The sequence below is a fragment of the Leucoraja erinacea genome, chromosome 5 (genome assembly GCF_028641065.1).
Source record: "Leucoraja erinacea ecotype New England chromosome 5, Leri_hhj_1, whole genome shotgun sequence".
NCBI classification, from domain to species: Eukaryota; Metazoa; Chordata; class Chondrichthyes; order Rajiformes; family Rajidae; genus Leucoraja; species Leucoraja erinaceus.
This window is the reverse complement of record NC_073381.1, coordinates 59,899,651-59,920,055: the sequence shown is the minus strand read 5'-3', so window position 1 is coordinate 59,920,055 and position 20,405 is coordinate 59,899,651. Positions and strand designations below refer to the sequence as shown.

General features: G+C 39.6%; 1 protein-coding gene across 6 annotated transcripts in view; it reads right to left on the bottom strand.

Moving 5' to 3' along the window:
• The window catches only part of cep85l (centrosomal protein 85, like), a 239,013-nt gene that overhangs the window by 109,386 nt on the left and 109,222 nt on the right, over positions 1–20,405 (bottom strand). For 5 of the 6 annotated variants that reach the window (XM_055635754.1, XM_055635751.1, XM_055635753.1 and 2 more), the window contains 2 exons: positions 16,485–17,305; positions 15,982–16,089 (listed from right to left, as the gene is read on the bottom strand). In XM_055635754.1, coding sequence (XP_055491729.1) covers positions 15,982–16,089; positions 16,485–17,305 — 929 coding nt within the window. The remainder of the gene's footprint in view (positions 1–15,981; positions 16,090–16,484; positions 17,306–20,405) is intronic. The other variant, XM_055635752.1, reaches the window with a different exon arrangement.

Here is a 20,405-nt window from a genome sequence, read left to right as displayed (position 1 = left end):
TAATTAACACACAGGCTTCATGAACAGAGGTCTTGATCCAGTCGCAAGAACCCAGTCGGTAACTGAATTCTGCTGCATAAACATTAGTATACAGATATTGGTGGATATGTGCTTTGTGACCTTTCAGCAAGTTTCCAGTCACAATTATAGAGACACAAACATGAGTGGGCAGAGGCATTGTTGTCCTTGCTCACTGCCTCCTCATTGTGGCCACTCCACTACAACTTCCCCAAACTCTCCAATTTGATCCTCCTTGGCCCCATGTCTTTCCTCCAGTGACCACAGTTTTACTAGCTTTAATATAGTTTAATATAGTTATGGATAAGGACAGATGTGGTCCATTGGTTAAAGTTTGAAACATCTTTAATGGTAAGAGACAAGAAGGTGCAAAAGTCGATTTGAGTAGGTTGCTTGCAGGCAAGGGGACATCCAGAAAGCGGATTGCTTTGTTAAAGTGTGATAATGAGAGCACAAGATATGCTCGTTCCTGTTAGAGTGAGGGCCATGGCAGGTGGCAGTAAGGAACTCTGGATGATGAGAAAAGTGGAGGCTCGGTCACGGAAAGGGAGCAAGGGTCAGTTTTAGGCAGCTGGAATCACGTGTATCTCTGCAGGATTATAGATATTAAAGAACACGAATAATGAGGAAAATAAGTGGGAAAACAAAGGGGGCATGATATTGCCCTGGCAGATAAAATCAAGGAGAATCCAAAGAGATTTTAAAATAATGTTAAAGGGAAGAAGGGTAACCAGAGTGAGAGAATGCGGCCCATGGGAAAACAAAATTGCTATATGTATATGTGGGGGCTGCAGGAGGTGGGCAAGGGCCTCATTCATATTTTTCCTCTGGTTTCATCATGGAGAAAGAATTGAAGAATAGGGAACTTAGGCCAGTTAATGGAAATATCTTGAGGACAATCCGTTTTACAGTTGAGGAGGTTGTGAGAGGTATGATGGTAGATCAATCTGCTGGGGTTGATCAGTTGTATCCAAAACATTATGGGAAGTTGGAGAAGAAATTGCAGGAGTGCTGGAAGAGATATATGAATACCTTCAGGCACAGGCGAGGTGCCAAATGACTAGATGGTGGCTAATGTTGCGTCTCTTTTTAAGAAGGGCTGCCAAGAAAAACCTGGGAAGTGGAATTTGCAGGTCCTCCTTGTGACTGTATGGGTTTTCTTCAATGGTCCATTTTGACCCTACATCCTGAAGACGAGTTAGTAGGTTAACTGGGCAATGTACATTTTCCTTAGCGTAATGGAATGGCAGAACAATCAGAGTGGAGTTAATGGGCATGTGACAGACAATAGGCTAAAGGGAAATAAGTAAGGTCTGAGGAATGTGCGGTGAGAGCTGGAATGGTTTTGATGGGAGAATGGCCTCCTTTTATTTCATGAGAACAAATAAGCAAAAGTAAAAATTGATCCAAGCTACCGTGAGTGAACAAATTTGAGCAACTGAAAAGGTCCCAATATAAAACCCCTGTCCCACGGTACGAGTTCATTCCACGAGTTCTCCCGAGTTTGCCCTGATTCGAACTCGGAGATTTACGGTAATGGCCACTTGTCGGTACTCGGGGCTCTCGTGGACATTTTTCATCATGTTGAAAAATCGTCATGAGTCTTCCCGTGCTTACCTGCCATTAGCGAGTCTTCCCGAGTAGCTGCCGTTAGTGCTAAGAGACGTGCCCGAGCTCCGACTTACCTGCTACGTTGATTCTCCGAGTTTGATTTTTTTTTTAAACTCGGGAGAGCTCTTGGAATGAACTCGCACCGTGGGACAGGGCTATAAGGCTTGCCCACTTACTGTCATTAACAATAGCTTGAGCACATATTAATAGAAAGGAATTTTACAAGCTTATAGAGGATGAGGTTGCAGTTCAGCAGCTGGCAACAGATGTCCCTCATGCCCTGACACTTAAATATTTTAAAGCAGGACTTGATTATTGTTTGTAATCTGTTTCCCTATCACAGTCAAGCTGAGTTGCTCGGCAGAAAGACATGTGGCATGAGGGTGTAGATTGGAAAGCGCAAGATCAAAGGGTCGTCTCACATCGTGGCTGGGGGCCAGACGGGACTGGGAGTTATTAACAGTGAGGAGAGTTACTCAAATAGATTAATGAATTTAAGGAAGTGGCAGAGATGGAAGAGATCACTTCAGGACATCAAGGCAGCATTTGACTTTAAGAATTAGCAACTGTTGGAAGGTTAATATTGTACCCTGGTGACCTGGAAATACACTCCCCTGCTCCTAATAGCAGGGTTTGCATTAGCTGTTTCCATCAAGCAATCCTTGCTTCCTATCCACAGCCGACTTTTCCATGTCTCAAGGAACCTTGTTAGCCGAGAAAGAAGAAACAAAATGCAGATCTGGAAATCTGAAATAAGAGAGATTATATTGGAAACACTCGACCATTAGGTAGTATTTGTGGGGCGAGAAACATATTTTACATGTTAATTTCATTTCAGTTATATCTGATGAAAAGTTATCAGCCTGAAACCCGAAACGTTGCCTTTTTCCTTCGCTGCCTCACCCATTGAGTTTCTCCAGCATTTTTGTCTAGCCTGAAACATTACATCAGTTTCTCTTTCCACATATGCTGATCTTTTGTGCATTTCCAGCATGCTGTTTTTTTTTTGTCCTGGGTTAATACGAGATTTATACTTAAGTGAGGGTATTTTTCCCTGTAAGGAAATTGCCCTCTCCCACTCCCATCTCCATTAAAATGAAAAAGGAATGGCTTAATATGATCCCTTCTCAGCTCAATAGCAAATGGAAATCCCTGCAAAGGGAAGATCATACAAGATTCCAATGAAGGCATGAATGGGGAAAGGTCACTCAGCCACAATTAAAAAGAAAGTGCGAATACAAAAAGATGCAATTTACACCCTGATCAAAAATGCTGAATTATTTTACTTCCATTGCAAAGTTTGCAAAACCAAAATACCACCGAGTAGTTTAATTGAATGATATTTTATTGTCACATGAACCTGGATACAGCTTTGTTTTGCATACAACCCAGTAGAATCATGTAGCAGACAGGAGACTTGCAGGGTGAGAAGGAGAGTGGCTGTACATATTCCAATGGGTGTCTTGCACAGATTAGGCAACATTTGCACAAATAAGGCAAAAAAAAAGCTTTTCACTGTACCTCGGTACACGTGACAATAAACTAAACTAACTAAAAAAATCCAAAGGTCAAAAACTGTGATACATTCTCAATGAAGAGCTAGATTCCAATAAAACTTCATTTGTGAAACTGAAATAAGTTGCAGTAAAAACATTAAAAATTGCTGCAATATGTAAAGAGCACAGGCGTGTTTAATAGCAGGGGGTGCGGATCTGCATAAATCACTGTTAATTTGCTTATCACCACTGTGAGCCTTCTCGCATATTTTCTTTAAAGATAATTTATAATATTCAGATCACAAGAGCAGATGTGATTGAACAGATCTTTGTTCTAAGTGAAACATTAGAATGCAGCACGTAAGCTATGTTCTATTCTTCACAAAGATGCGATCTTGGCACCGTCGCTGCCATGGAATGCAATTTTATTTTCCTCCACAATGGGCCAAATGGTTTCCGTCTGCCTTTTGTTACTGAAGGATCCATACAGTCAATTACAGGGGAAGAATTTTGGAGTAGCAAAATAAATCTACTTAGCCTTCATATTTTTTGCCATTGCCTTTTCCATTCTTCTGAAAAAGGGGTGTGATCATGTGGACAATTACAGTCCCCTGTCAAGGGGAAACATTACAGTAAAACTAACTGAAGAAGGGTCTCCACCTGAAACATCACCCATTCCTTCTCTCCAGAGATGCTGCCTGTCCCACTGAGGTACTCCAGCATTTTATGTCTACCATCGACAGTAAAATTAGACCTATCCTTAACCGATGCTTCATGTCTGTGGTTTAATTCAGTAAACTGAGCCCACATCAAGGATTAAACATGGACTTGCCTGGTCTGTACAGTTTATACTGTATATGTTCAATTTCTTTTAAAATAAACAAAAAAGAGTGCAGTACCATTTAATAATATTGTACTAAAGTGTTCGTTGAATGTTTTACATTCAATATTTCCTAATGTGGATCATGTTTCCCAATTCTGCAAAATATCCACCATTTGCTTCTGTCACATAATACAAACCTACTTTTTTTTTTAAATGTCAGAAGTATGGTATTTCTTCAGTGGGAGCAGATTAATAACTTTGCACATTTGGTGCAACTTTGATGTAAAATTTAATTTCAAGACCACAGAACATAAAACTGCACAGCTGATTGAGCATCCCACAATTGGACTTATTGGCAATATATTACTGACATACATTCCATTGCCCTTTTGATGAATTATTTTATACCTTCCCCTAGATCAATTCACAATTAGATTTGCTGCAAGAGGCTTTAACCAGGCTCGAGTGGGGAAAGAGAAGGCCAGTGGTCCAAACATCAATGAAGGGCATGGAATGGGGTGATATGTTTGGCTGTCTGCACTGAGTTCAAGAAATCAAGTGAAAGCCCGAAAGAGTGGATTTGAATAAATACTTGTAGTTCAAGGGGGACCAGGAAGGACACTCTTCAAATTAGCTCAGCAGAACAAGCAGTGCTGACCACACTGATGCTCAAACCTAAACATGATTCAAAAGATAAGCAGCAGTAGGCTATTCAGCCTCTTGTGCCTATTCTGCCAGTCAATAAGACCATGGCAGATCTTCTGCTCCTGTCATTTTCCTACACTAGCCCAATATCCCCGATTGTCTTTATTTACAAAAATCTATCAGTCTCTGCATTGAGAGTTTGAAAGCACACAGACTAATGTTTCCTGTCCTCCCCTTAAACCAGTATTGCATGGGAACGACATTGTTCACCGAGTATAAAAACAGTTAATACACAAAAGGACAATTCATATTTGGTCGTTTCTCTGTAGTGGTGCAGGTAAATTACGAAATAAATTACAATTCTATTCCACTCCAGGAAACATCAGTTTCATGCACTTAGCAGTGATGCTAACTGTGTCACAGCTCATATTTATAAGACTAGCTATGAAATATTTGATCCACCTCCTGTAACGTTATGATAGGAAAATGATTCAGTACATTTTTATAAATATCAGCATGGGAAAATTGTACTGGAAGGATATGCTCATTTTGCAGAGGATTCTGAAATAGCAATAAGTGACATTGGCATTCTCTGAGGTTTGGAGGAAATACTTGCCAACAAACCATGACAGAACAAATTAAACAAAGGATTCAGGAGAAAATGTAATAAAAAACAAAATCATTTATCATTTATATAGCACCTTGCAAGGCAACAAATGATTCCCAAGTACTTTCCAGTGAATGAAATACTTTTGTAATATTTAATGTTTCGTTGTCTGAAATACACCTTGGATTTGCACACAGCAAGCTTCCACCAAAAATGTAAGGTGATAATAAACAATAATCAGTTTTTATGATGTTGAATGATGGATATGGAGAACATAAAACATAGGGAAGTACAGCATAGGAACAACCCCTTCAGCCCACAATATCAGTGCTGAACATAATGCCAAGAAAAAACTAATCTCATCCACCTGCATGCGATCCATAACTCTCCATATTCATGTGCCCATCTAAAAGCCTCTTAAAAGCCACTATCATATGTGCTTCCACCACAACCTTTGGTAGCGCATTCCAGGCACCCACCTGTAAAAACCTTGCTGCACACATCTTTTAATCCTTTAAACCTTGCCCCTCTTACCTGACAGCTATGCACTTGCCAGGATCCCATTCTTGGGCCATTCATAGCGATTAGCTCAAGGATTGTTTCACCAAGGCCTCTGAATAATAGGCCATCTGGACTTTGTATTCATCCAGACAAACATGCGCTACAACAAAGCAGCACACACAACAGGTAGATAAAAATGCTGGAGAAACTCAACGGGTGAGGCAGCATCTATGGAGCGAAGAAGTAGGCGACATTTCGGGTTGACCAAAACGTTGCCTATCCCTTCGCTCCATAGATGCTGTCTCCACCCGCTGAGTTTCTCCAGCATTTTTATCTACCTTCGATTTTTCCAGCATCTGCAGTTCCTTCTTAAACACACAACAGATAAATCATTTTCATTGTCATTTTCACACAATTGAAAATGCCTGTTCTACATTGTCTCAAATCATGAAATAAAATTTCTCACCACTATAACGGACTGTTGCTTCACTGATCATAATACCTGCAGATCTGCCCACCAATTATAGGCATTGTCTGGACATCTCCAAATAAAAGCAAGAAATTGCTACGTGAAACAACTTCTATCTAAAAATAAAGATCCTTGGATTTCAAAATTATACATTCTGAATATGAAATGTAGAAAATAAAATGAAGAATGGATATTAATGTATGGAACGCCTGTGGCTTCTGGTGCAATATTTCAATTATGGTGCATTTTCTGAACAGCTAATGATAACAGTAACCACACTCTCACCTTAGAACCTTGTCATTGCAACTGACAAATTCATCCCTAGACTGATTGAAATACCAACAAGCGTGGATATGGTGGATGCAAATTAAGTGTTCTTAATTTATCTAGCAATCGCTGCATCTCTGCTAACCAAAATCGTAATCATGGCTTAATCCTAACATTTGGACAGTTTTATGTGTTTAGGAACTCACAGATGGGACTACATTGAAGTAGATTGGAATAAAAACACGAGATACAGGAGCAGGAGTAAGCCAAATCAGCATCTCAAACCTTTCCGACAATCAATAAAATCATAGCTTAGCCCCAACATGTTTTCTCCCCACTCCCATACTGTTGTCTTTATTCATCAAGAATCAGAAATTAAATTCCATTGGGACCAATTCTAAGGGATCAAACAGAGCATAATAAACTTGCTTAGTTTTGTGCTCACATGAACCTTTCCCTCTGCTTCCTGCCACATTGTAGGAAATAAAGATTATAAAAGGTTAAATGTTTGTGGAACTTCTGTCGAAGCGCACATTATGTGCTTTTATTGTAGCTACATACTACCTTTTAGGCCATTTGGAAAAATGGGCTGAAAGATGGCAGATGGAGTTTAATGCTGATAAATGTGAGGTGTTACACCTTGGCAGGACAAATCAAACTAGGACGTACATGGTAAATGGTAGGGAATTGAAGAATTGTGAACAGAGGGATTTGGGTAAACTAGTTCCCTGAAGGTGGCTTCCTGCCAAGAAAGCTTTTGTAGGAGAAGTATAGAATTATGTAAGGTTAAAATGTTTGTGGACCACTTCTGTCGTAAGCGCACATTATGTGCAATTTTATTGTAGCAACAAGAGGACATACTTCTTTAAGGGACAGAAGTTTAAAATATGAGGGGGAACTTCTTTACTTTGCAGAAACTAAATGGCCTCCAGTGGAAGTTGACGCAGGTTCATTTTGTTTAAAAATAAATTGGATAGGCATTTGGGAGAAGGGAATGGAAAGGTGGTGCAGGTGGGACGCAAAAAACCGGACTTGTAGGGCCGAGAACTGTTTCTGCTGACTATTGTATATGGTTATATGGGTCAGAAAATCTGAATTGACACATTTGAAACATTTTGTTGCAAACTGCTTTTTTTTTGTAAATGGAAAGGTGGTGATATGCATACAACCATTCATGCAACTCTACTGACTATTGTAATCTATTTTTTAAACTTGTTAGGTAGGTTGTATCAGTGCATACCGTCACACACACAAAACACCGATTAACAAGTTGAATTGACCTAAAAAAAAGTGTAGTTTAGATATCTTTCTACATACAGTATTATCAGAGGTATTCTACATCTGGAGGTTGAGGGGTGACCTAGTAGAAGTATATAAAGTGATGAGAAACATAGAAAGAATAGATATCCAGGACTTTTATTCCAAAGATAGAACATTTCAAAGACCAGAGCATGTAGCTGTAAGCTGAGAGGGGCAAAGTTTAAAGGAGATGTGCAGGGTAGTTTTTTTCTCCCATACAGAGGTGGTGCATGCCTGGAATGCACTGGCAAGGGTGGTGATGGAAACAGATATGATAGTGGTATTTAAGTACCCTTTGGATAGGCACACGGATATGCAGAGATAAAGATCATGTGCAGGCAGAGAAGATTAGTTTATCTTGGTATCACATGTGGCACAGACATTGTCCATTACTGTTCTAGGTTCTATCCAACATGGTTCATGAATAAGTGAGAAGTTGATGTGACCGTGCACCCCAAAATCTGTTAAAATAATTTTAATGTTGTTGCAGATATATCTTTTATCTTAGAATCAATGTGGCTTTGTTTATGAACCTGAATAATTCAGAATCACAATAAACAGTTGAGTTATTGCCTCAGGGAGAGTTAAAGTTAAATCATGCACAACAACATATTCGATTCAGATTCTTAATGTGATGATGTATTATTATTGGAGAACAGGCACACAATGAATGTTTTACATACTATGGCACGTTTCCTATTTGTTCAGCGACAACAGAACTTTTCACTTTACCTTAAATGGCCACAAACGTCATCCATGCACTTTTAAAAATAAAATGTAAAACTACTCCTTCATGGCTCTCTTGGAAGAGTTGAAATGTACCTCTACTTTAAACTTGAGTAGAATTGGAATTACTTTATATGGTAGCAACTGAAACAGTGTCTGGAAAGCATTAGGCTTTCCCCCTCAGTTTGCTTTTTTCCAACAGCAGGAAAGCAACAACATGAGAGGCTTATCCAGGAAACGGTTAACTTTTAGTTATGTAATTCATTATGTTTTTGGGTGAGGTATTAGAGAGGGGCAGCTGCAGGTATAGAGAGCAAACAAGGAATTAAAGATAGGATAATAATTCCTTATAAAAGATTACTTAGCCAGTATTTAAATAGGGCTTCAAATTCTCAAATGAAGGAAGCCCAGTGAAGTGCATGGTATTAATAAATACTTAATACAATATAACTAGAGTGACCAGTAAAACTTACATTTGGAAATGTAGTTAACATTTAAATGTGGTTCGTCCTATTGAGTGGCAATTACATTTTATAAATATGTCCATCTTGCCTTCACAGCACCTCTCACAATATAACTTGCTTTGCAATAGTGAGGGATGAAGAAAGCAAGCGGATAAAGAGAAAATGACCATAAGCTGGAATGATGACGTGGATGCTTCAGACGACTAAAATAAGGAGACACCAATCGTTGCTACGACAGGACATATAACATAATTCCTCACTTTCCATCAAGGTTGTGGATGCACTGGTGCAAATCAATAGACAAAATGGATTACCTGACAAATAATAGAGCTTTCAGCCTGCTTTTGAATTTCCTTCTCATTGTCATTGTATTGTTATTAATGTTTATTATCGTTAAACTCATGTGATTTTTATTTTCTGCGTAATTCATATTTTCCTGTAATTCTCTGAGAAAATTCACTGCGGCAACTGCAGCTTTCAGAATGGGAAGATGGACTCAATCACAATGAACCATTTATCTGTCATCTATTGAGATCCACGTCAGAGAAAGGTGCACACGTTCTACAAAGGCCTTTGCAATGATTACTATTTTTAAAATGTACAAACATAGCCTGTGATATAAACACCCATTAAGAAATACTAAAGCTATTAGAAATGCATGATCTGCTCCAAGGAACATCCCCAATAAATTCACAAGGCAACCACGTGAAATAATTTTCTTTCATAATCCATTGAATATGTATCAAATCAGAATTTAGGGATGTTATCTGACTAGTAATCAATAAGAGTTCATTGGGTTTACCATTGGTCCATCATTCAAATGTGCATTTTTGCCCAGGTGTACCATTGAATTATTTCAAAATGGTGAGAATCTTTGTAAACATGATTTGATATTGAACTCCATAAGGATACCCGAGCTCATTATACCTGGAATCCAATACTCAAGCAATCAAGGTAGAGGAAAACGGGCACTGTGTTAATGATGTTCTAAAATCAATCAGAAGTCCTCTCCTGATTTCTGCCCACAATATTTGATTTCAGCTTCTCTACACGATGTTTCTTAATCAACAGACCTCAAGGATTTAATCCCTGCTCCAATGGTACAGAGGTAATGATGGATGTACAATAAATGCCACAAAACACAGTCAGCATTCTCCCTCTCAGGCTCCTTCAGAGAATCAAGGGTCAGGCAGTAAATGGTAGCCTTACCAACATTCCAAGGACAGAAAGGTGGTTTTATTCCAGAGTAGATTTTGTACTATTTATTGCGCCATCTAGTGCCCAAAGCTCAGATTCAATATAGTGTTAACTGAAACATAAACTGAATTGCATTTAACAACACTTAATGGTCGCATGTAATCAGATGAATGAATGATGGTATCAATTTTACATCCATGTTGTGCACATCAATATTCTGGAGCCAGTGCTCCCCAAGGAACTAAATACAAGGCGGTTTTGGACAAAGATTCATGTTTGGTCATGAGCATTAAAGGTGTGGCATGATATCGGGTGACATTAAATGGTTGGCAGACAAACACCACAAGGCCCATTCAGGATCAGTGACCAAAGATGAACTTCAGACATACACCCAGCTGAAAACTGAAAATTGAAAATTAACCGAATGTCCAAACTCTGTTCACTTTAACAAAGGGCACGAACATATCACACTCGGAAGAATTCAAGCTTTGTGTTAGCTTCACAACCTTTAAGGCACTTCCAGTTAAGAGAAACTGAATAAATCGCACAGCATGGAAATCACATTATAATCCTACGAGGACACTTTTTAGTTCAAAGGTGAATTAGTGTTTGAAAGAAAAATTCCTTACAGAAATGTAACTCCTGTTCAATGCAATAAGGCCTGTGTATTTGAGTAATGTAGTAATGTTGCCTTAGGAAGCCGCTTTAGACATGAAACCTCAAGAATGAAACCTTCGGCAAGAATTTCTACAAACACAGAATGTATAAGATGCTGGGAGATTCTGACACTGTGAAATCACTCCATTGCGGGTGAAATGCGGAAGCACCAGGGTTAATTACATTTGTATGAACTCTTCGGCAAGTTGCGTTTTTGAGTTTCATTCCTTGTCATCAAAACTCCTTTGAGATCAGAGAAAGTTGCCAACCAGACACGGAAAAAGCTGAAGACATGCCTTTGTCGGAAGCAGCATCTTTGCTGGAAGCAGCACCTATCTTTGCCACTGGTATCTCTTTGGTCAACAACATTTTCCCCATAAAACCGGTCAAGGTTGGTTTCCATGGTGCTACACTCAAAAGATTTGTGGATACATTGGTCAATTTGTAACAACAACAACTTATGTCTAAAATGACACAAAGTGCTGGAGTATCACAGTGGGTCAGGCAGCATATCTGGAGAACGTGGATAGGTGATATTTTCAGTTTGGGATCCTTCTTTGGTCTGAAGAATGGTCCTAACTTGAAACGTCACCAATCGATGTTCTCCAGAGATGCTGCCTGACTGGCCGTGAATCTCCAGCACTTTGTGTCCTTTTCGTGTAAACCAGCATCTGCAGTTCCTTGTTTCAATATTTATGTACATTGTGAGTCATTGCACAATACAAAAGTGTGGCTAATCTTTGTTAATGAGCTTGAAATAAAAAAAGTATTAAAACAGTTATCACCCATACATGTTCGAGTTTCATTTCTCAGACTGAAAATTCATAGGGTATATGAAAAGGTAATGGACTGGCCCGATCTGAATGATCGATGAAACCATCATATGACTCACCTGACCTTCCACTCCTCACTGCCCCCCTGCAACATGGCGTAACCTGACTGATGGCAGAGCTGGGCACATACCCCTGGAATGCCTCCTACTGATCCTCTGAAAATTAATAATCGTTCCTTGTTTTTTTTCCCCCATAATTACTCTTATCAGGTGCAGTCACGCAGTCTCTGTTGCCTCCACCTCACAATGTTGGGTGGAAATGGCAGTGTTTATTCCTGGACAGTTCTCAGCCCTTATCTTGGTGATCCATGCAAAAGTTAGGCATCCGTTTCCCTCCATGAGGTGATCACGGTAGAGTGATAGAAGATCCTGAGCCAAGTAACATCAATCTCCAGGCAACATGCCGATGCTCACATGTCTTGCACAGTATTATGGTCAGATCCTGCTTTGGACCATGCCATGGAGTCCAAACCTCTTGATACTCGTGATGGTCAGGCTTCCTGTGCCAACTGATACAGATGTCTGACTCACAGAGGGAGCAGACGGGGTAGTGACCACAATCTGCAATCAATATTTTGATTCATATCACACACCACATGGGCCAGAGCCAACAACTGATGTTGTTTCAGTGAACATTCCACGGGTCTATTTTTTGTCCAACCACCTGCCAGCTCTCTTGAGAAACAGAGTTCACGAGAGCAAGACCTTCCCTTCAGAATGATTAAAAGGATGCGGGTGCTTGCACAAGTGAAATACCAAACTTATTAGAAAGCTTTAGAAATGCCTGCTCCAAACATAACGCCAAGTTAAACTAATGTCATTTGCCTGCACCTTATCCATATCCCTTGATTCCCTGCACATCCACGTGCCTATCTAAAAGCCTCTTAAATGCCACTATCATATCTGCCTCCTCCATTACCGCTGACAGCGGCTTCCAGGCACCCACCACTCCCTGTGCAAAGAAACTTGCCCCAAACATCTTTAATTTATGTTCCTCTCACCTTAAACATGTGCTCTCTTCTCTTCATCTGCTTAAGAACTATACTACATTGGCCTCGCTCATCTTTATTCAATCTCTGTCTAAATAATAAGCAGACAATTAGCTGCACCGTTGGTCACTTGCCAAGAATGATCACTTCAACAAAGAGGCCTTTACACCTTACTGTACTCCCCAGTTAATTTAAAAAACAAAGATCTTTATTACAGGTAATAGAAACATCACTATGTACATGGGTTACATAGTAGCTGCATAATTCATTAATCCTTAATTGCCTTAGTTGCAATACCTTACAATTACACTTCGACAACTATTTACAAATAGAAAATGAAGAAGGCCTTGTTCAGCACTACACTAATGTGCTTCCATTGGGTCTGTGCAGATAATATCATTAATCTTTGTCAGAGTCACAGTCTGTCATCTTCCCCATCTCTCCCCCTCTCACTACCCCCACAACGACTGCAATCCACAGTACACTTCAGGTAGAAAATCACCTTTTGGACTGCTTGGACCAGTGTGGATGTGATGAATAGGATACCTCCTGCCATGTAATGACTCTTTTTTTTAACATTTCTTCACATTTTAATGAATATGCAAATTGTAAAAGAAACACTAAACTGGAGAAGCAACTTGGATCATTCTATACTCCATGAGTACTTTCATATCTTGCTCTGCTTGCATTATTTCAGTTATTTCTTACACAAAATGGAAATGTAATTAACAAGGAGGGACCCTGAACAGGAGTAGAGGGCTCTTTAGAACAACATCCACTCTTAAAGTTCTGCATTTTGGCTTTAAAATGATTGCTATGTTATTTTCTGACAGTTATTTATATTACGTTACACCTCTGAAAACATTTCACATTTCCCAAAAATAATGACACAACCAAAAACAGATGGCAATGTGCAAAAAGGTTTCACTTTGATGTCTCTTGATTCACTCCAGAAATTGTCTAGCAGTCTCCATCCGCTTCAACATCAAACTTTACATTCTTCATATTTCTAATTTTAACTTGTTATCTAATTGTTGTTCACACAGGTGAAATAATCAACAAGGAAGATGCCAAACATTGATATTTGATTCACCGTCCACTGCTCGTGCTGACAATAATTTGCTTATTTGCCCACGTTCTTTCAGTCCAGGTAGTTGTGGGACATCATTTATATATATTATTTTCCTTTCGGTGGAGATTTAACATCTGACAATTTCTCTCAGATTCTGTCAGGTAGAAGGAGTCAGAGAGTGATAATGGAGGATGTTTTTTTCTGATTGGAGGCCAGTGACTACTAGTAGCCCATAGCGATTTGTGCTGATTCATCTGTTCTGTATTATATGTATTAACAATTTGGATGATAATGCAGTTAATTTGAAGATGACACACGAACATTTCTGGTGTGATGGACAGTGAAGGAATGCTGTCTAAGTTTACAAGAGGATTGTGATCAACTAAGGAAGTGGGCTGAGAAATGGCAAATGGAACTTAACTCAGACAACTATGATGCATTTTGGTGTCAAACCATGGCAGGACTTGCACAGTAGACAGTAAGGCCCCAGAGAGTATTGGAGAACACAGAGACCTAACATTGTCAGTAAATAGTTCCCTGAAAGTAATGACAAGGATGGCAGGGTGATGAATAATTTGATTCAATGGTGCCAGAACAAAAATCTTGCTCTCAGTAATAGCTATACTGAGGAGCCTGCTGGTGAATTCAGGAAAGGAAAGCCAAGGATCTATTAATCTTTTTCTCTAAGTTAGAGGAATCCAGAACTAGACGGCGAAGGTTTAAAGCAGGAGGGGAGTGATTTTTTAAAAAACCCAAGGGGCAATTTTTCACACAGTTGGTGAGTACATGGAAAGAGCTGTAGGCGGACACAATGCCAAATGGAGTTCAATGGAGTTTCAGACAGGTACATGGATAGGACTAATTTTGATAGATATTAACCAAATACAGGCAAACATGTTATAACATGTGGTCAGCCTGAAAGATGGTGCCCACACCCAGGTGATTATCCGTGTGCTCGTCACAGAAGCGGATCTGCAATCACACATTACAATCTCGCCACACATTTAAATCTCCACTCTTACAACAACATTTATTCACATTATTCCCTTAATCATATATCTGTACACGGTGAATGGCTCGATTGTAATCATGTATTGTTTTTCCACTGACTGGTTAGCACGCAACAAAAGCTTTTCACTGTACCTCATGCCAATAAATAAACTAAACTAACTCATCAGGCCAAAAGGCCAGTTTTCATGCTGTATGACTGTGATTCTATGATTCTGTTCAGTGTTTCAGCAGAAACAACTATGTAAAACTAGTTTTCTTCTAATTAAATATTTCACTCCAGATTTCTCATTGTCTTTTCCCATAACTAATCTAAATCTTACTGCAATATGATAAATTTTCCATAAATGTTATCCATGACACTTGCTCCAGAGAATCAGGTCAAGGAATCTCGTTTCTCGCCTGGAAATCCAATTTCCAGAAAGATAGCATCAAGTGACTATTTCTAGTTGAACATGACATTCAGATCTATATTTTTTAATCTCGGACTTGTCGAGCACATGACCTGCTTTGACTAAAATGTGCAGTCTTCAGTTATCTTCAAAATAATACTTAATAATACCCCGCATTAATTTAAGGTCCAGGTGTGATACTTAAATTAAAATTAGACCAACATATGTCAAGGGGGCCCAGTTACAAGAATGTGTCATCAGCTGTGTGGAAAATTCTAGTTTATTCAGATTTTGCTCCCCAAAGTGATGGGAAATTTAATACATATTGTTCTTGCTGAAACTTGGTTTTGGGTTTCATGCCTGGATTTTCTTTAGTTTCATTTAGTGATAGTGTAGAAACAAAATCCTTCGGCCCGCCGAGTCCCCAATGATCACCCATACACAAGTTCTATCCTACGCACTAGGGATAATATACACAAGCATACACAATTAACATACAAACCTGTTATATTTAGAATGTTGGAGTAAACCAGTGCACTGTGCCACACTTAAATTCTTAAATCAGATAGTTTCCTCAAAGGCAATAGAAAGCACATGGCATTTGCCCCTTTAGAGGTCTGTAGGTTTCGGAAAGACTTTACTTTCAAAAACTTCCTACTCCTGAAACATATGTTCAGAGCCAAGTTCGTGGAACAGGTATAAGATTTGTTTAATGCTCTTCGCAAATTAAAATTATAAACTTTGTACCCATCCCAAATGTGAATGAACTCACTTGAACAAGTAATGGAAAGCTAGTTTAAGACTAATGGAATCACAAACCAGCTATTGGAAAAGGAGCAGAGAAACTGGAGACCACTTTTAGCACATCTGTACTGTGATGAAATCATTGCGTTACTAGCCATTATTACCTTTCTAGGCTGCCTTGCAGTATGTCTGCTGAGCTGATCATTCATTCGTGCAACCCAATTGATAAAACCATTTGAATTAAAGTCCTCCTTACACTTGGAACCACCTGCCTAACAATAAAAAGATGGTGATTATTAGAAACCAGCCCAAAGTTAACAACAGTATAACTGATGGAGCCTTATGAAACACATTCCTTATGAAACATACCCCTTATGAAACACATTCCTTTACTGCAGCTGTTGCAAATGAGTCCAGTAAAGGTAAAAGTGTCATCACAAAGGAGTATGCATTACATGCTGATTTTCATACCTTTTCTATAATCAAACCAGAAACTCTGAACAGGCAGACCATTGCACACTCATTCTTCTTTTTATCATTTAACAAGGACGTCCAAAAATTCCCTCTGACAAACATATTCCTGTTATTGACTCTCAAGCATTAATTGATGCATCATTCAGAGAAACTTCAGAGAAACATTGCACTTTAAAAAAAAAAAAATGCTTACCTGCATCTGATCAGCTTCTTGCCACGGTTGCTGCTGCCGCTGTTTGAGCTGGCAACCAGTGATAGCACAAGATCTTTCTGCAGGTCGAAGGCCAAGAGTAGAGGCTAGCATCTGGTCGCTAAGCCACAGCTGCGTCCTCAGAGAAGTGGGTGCTGTTGTCCCGAAAGCAGGCTGATGCTCTAAAGAAGTAAAACCATGTCTTGGTCCACAGGTCTCCCTGGCATCTTTGGTTGCTTTGGTTGCAGAGAAGGCACTGAATGCTAAATCTGAGTGTTTTTTACTAGACGTTGACTCTGACAAAGAGGAGTCACCTGCAGCATTATAAAGACACTCAAATTTGTACTGCCCATCAGAAAGTGGATACTGGTTCTGGGGGGACTCTTTGGTAGATGTATTCCAACTTTTTGTGTCTTGGCTTTTCAAATATTCCGTGTTGGGATGTATACAGTTTTCCGTTACATTGCCCGCATATGTACAGAGTTTTGCGTTACAATTTGATACAGTGACCATGCTGCTTACAAAGTTCCCATTGCCAGAAACATCACCGTCAGGACTTTCATTTCCTGGTCCACTGAGTTTGGAGAGAGATGACCATTTCCTGATGGGTCGGGGGTCCTTCATGTCTAAAGAAGGGTTCAATATAAAAATATTTTTAGGCTTCCCAGGCAACGTCTGAGAAAGATTCCCTTTAGAACAGGTAGATCTGTCTTGTTTTCCAGGTCTGGTTAACGAGGGATTGGAGGTAGAAGGCATGACATGAGCTGTAGGGATGGCAATGTGTGATCGGATTGGTTTAAAGGATGAGATTCCACTTGAGTGCTCTAGAAAAGAAAAAAAAACAAAACAATTAACTAGAATAGAAACTTTGGAAAGGATCTTTATGCAATAAACACAGCTGATTAAACTTACTCTTACATTCAACAACTCCAAATCAAAGGTGAGTCTATGATAACTTGCCTGGCTTTGCCATTGGCCTTTATGTGGAAATTGTGGAACAGTGTTTCTTTCAATTCTGCTCACTTTCATTCACTTTTTTCCCTATGTACATTAATGATTATACCAGTGTTGCTTCCTACACAAACTCAAAACAAATTATTATCCTTACTGCCAAGTTCCACCCTGCTTTCACTATCATAACAGTTTTTACCTCTCCATCTCAGGGGATAGTTTGGTGACCATAGTGTCAGAGAGCTATAGAGTATAGAAACAAGTCCGACAGCCCACCTTGTCTATCCAACTAAGTGGGCATACTGAACTTGTCACGTGCCTTATTTAGCCAATAGCCTTCTAAACTCTTCCTGTCTATACATCTGTCCATATGCATTTTAATCATTACAATTTTTTCCACTTCTGTAGCTTCTTCTGGAAGCTGTTCCCAGATATGGACTACCATTGTAAACAGCTCGTTCTGAGCTTCCCCCCAGTCTAGTTTCAGTCAAATGTCACTGAGTCAAGCAGTTGCACAACTAATCTTTATTTTGACAAAACACAATTACAGTTCCCACTACTGTACCTAACCACCGTGGGTTCAATCCTCGTATCTGCCTGACCAAGCCCTCTTTAGCTTCATTCAAGCAGAGACTCCAGAATGTCATGCAGTCCCAAAGTTCTCCCAGAAGATCAACAAAGGACCTCATGGGAGTAGCCTCTTATAGGTCCCTGAACCTTGAGGGGCCAAAACGCATGGGGGTGGTCTCTTTATAGTCCAATAACTGATATCGATTAACCCAGTACATAATAGGCATTTCCCCAACCCAATAATACAGTGACTAATACAATGTATTCAAATGGAGCTTCTGAGAGGAAGCAAACATTGCAACATGTGCCTTGGTATTCAAGAAACCCAGACAAGGCTCAATACTTAATCCAATCAACATCTAGCAAAGTAAAGCTTTGCAACATTATTTACAATGTATATGGCTGGTTTGCATTCATCCAATCCATTCCCTGCAATTTGCACCTAATTGCCAGGATCTGCAGATGTTCCATTCTCTTCCTGCAGCTCTTAACTAGGCTCTAGACAAACTACCACCATTCTGCAGCTTGCCCTAGTTCTGCAGAAGGCACATTTAAATTGACCAAATGGCCTAGCAGCCCAGAAGCCGCTACTCAATTTTAGTGTCCTGGTCTCTCCAATTTGTCCAGAATTAACAGCATCTGAGAGAAAAGGATGCCCCCCTCTTAAACCAAAAGCCTATACCCTTTATTTTTAGAATCCTCTACCCTGGGGGGAAATACTTTGTTCACTTTATCCAGGCCCCTCGTGATCTTGTACACCTTAATGTGGTTATCCCTCAGCCTCCCATCCTCCAAAGAAGAGTCCAAATCTATCCATTGTTATAGTGCCCCCTACCTAGGATGCAACTTTGATCCCCACCACTGGCAGACAGGCCAGGAGAGGACTGGCAGACAGGCCAGGAGAGGCCAGTCTTCAGCATCATTTGTAACAGCTGGGTCCAATTAGCCTACTTGAACCTTGTGAGCCTACACCTTGTGAGCCTACTCCTTGTAAACCCAGGCATTCCAGCCACAGGGGAAAGAAAGTGAAAGAGATAGAAAAAGAGACAGAAAAAGCGAGCAAAAAGGGAGAGAAAGAGAAAGAGAGAGATAAAAAGAGAGAGAAAGAGAGAAAGAGAGAAAGAGAGAAAGAGAGAAAGAAAGAATGAGAAAGAGAAAAAAAGAGAAAAAGAAAGTGATAAAGTGGGGCATGAGAAATAAATAGTCACCCTTTCACCTTGCATTTAGAACTCATTGATCCTTCACCAGACCCATTTCAAACACTCACTTAGCTATGAGCAGACAGGAACCTGGGCTACATTTTCTATTGTGTTGCTACCCATCCACTTGCATAACTTGCTAGGGTGGGCTGTGATTTTCATTGGACACAACTCAGCAAATTTGCCAGGTAGTTAGGGAAATGGAAAGGGTGGTTAGAGAGAAAAATGTTCCTCTGTGAACCTAAGAGGAGTTGATAAGGTCAAGACTGAGGAGAGAAGTGAGGAAACACATTTACACACAAAAGTATGGTCATAGTTTAAAACTTTTTTCAGCAAACAAATAACACATTCTCTTGAGGTTATTAATCTTAACTCTGAGATTAATCGATGTTTGGCAGCCAGGAACAGAAGAGTAACAGGTGACAAACAAAGACACATAAATCAGGACACTAATCAGCGGTGAATGGGACTGAGGGCTGAACAACCTATACTTTGGGTTCCACAGCTGCCGGTGCGGTCCTCTGCCCAAGCAGAAATTGTCAGCAATGAAGCAAAGAAAAAAAAATTAAGGAACCAGATTCACGGCCCAGACCCATATGTCAACATTTTGAACAGAATACGAACAGAATAGAATCCAGTGAGCAAGTAAACAAACTGCTTAAAGAGGTTATTTGTTGTGCTATTTTAAGACAAACACATGGAATTTTACTCTCAGTGCAGCACATAGGAATTGCTGCTTATTGCAGGCACATAAATGCTGAGCCAAGTCCAATAGCACACTTGTTTAAGGCTGCCCTCTTGTGGCTAAATTAGAAGCTGCTGCTGATTCCAGCCATGAAAGCCTCATCAACATTAGGGTCATCCTTGACTCCAGCAGGTTCTACCTGTTATTTCATCAACATTCAGTATGTCACATAATCTGATGTTTTTTAATGCTGTGTAGCAAAAAATAGTTGTTTTTTTTTTAAAGTAGGTCTTTTTTTTTTTTTTTAAATGGTATACATTCAGGAAATATTAGTTTGATCATCTTTTTCTCTCAATTGCTTGAAAAATACCTTCACATAAAAGTTCCCATTTAAAGACAACTTTTAATTCCAAAACTCAAAATATTTGATAGCATTTTTTAAATGTATTTCTTAGCTGTAGCAAACATACATAGAAACATAGAAATTAGGTGCAGGAGGAGGCCATTCGGCCCTTCGAG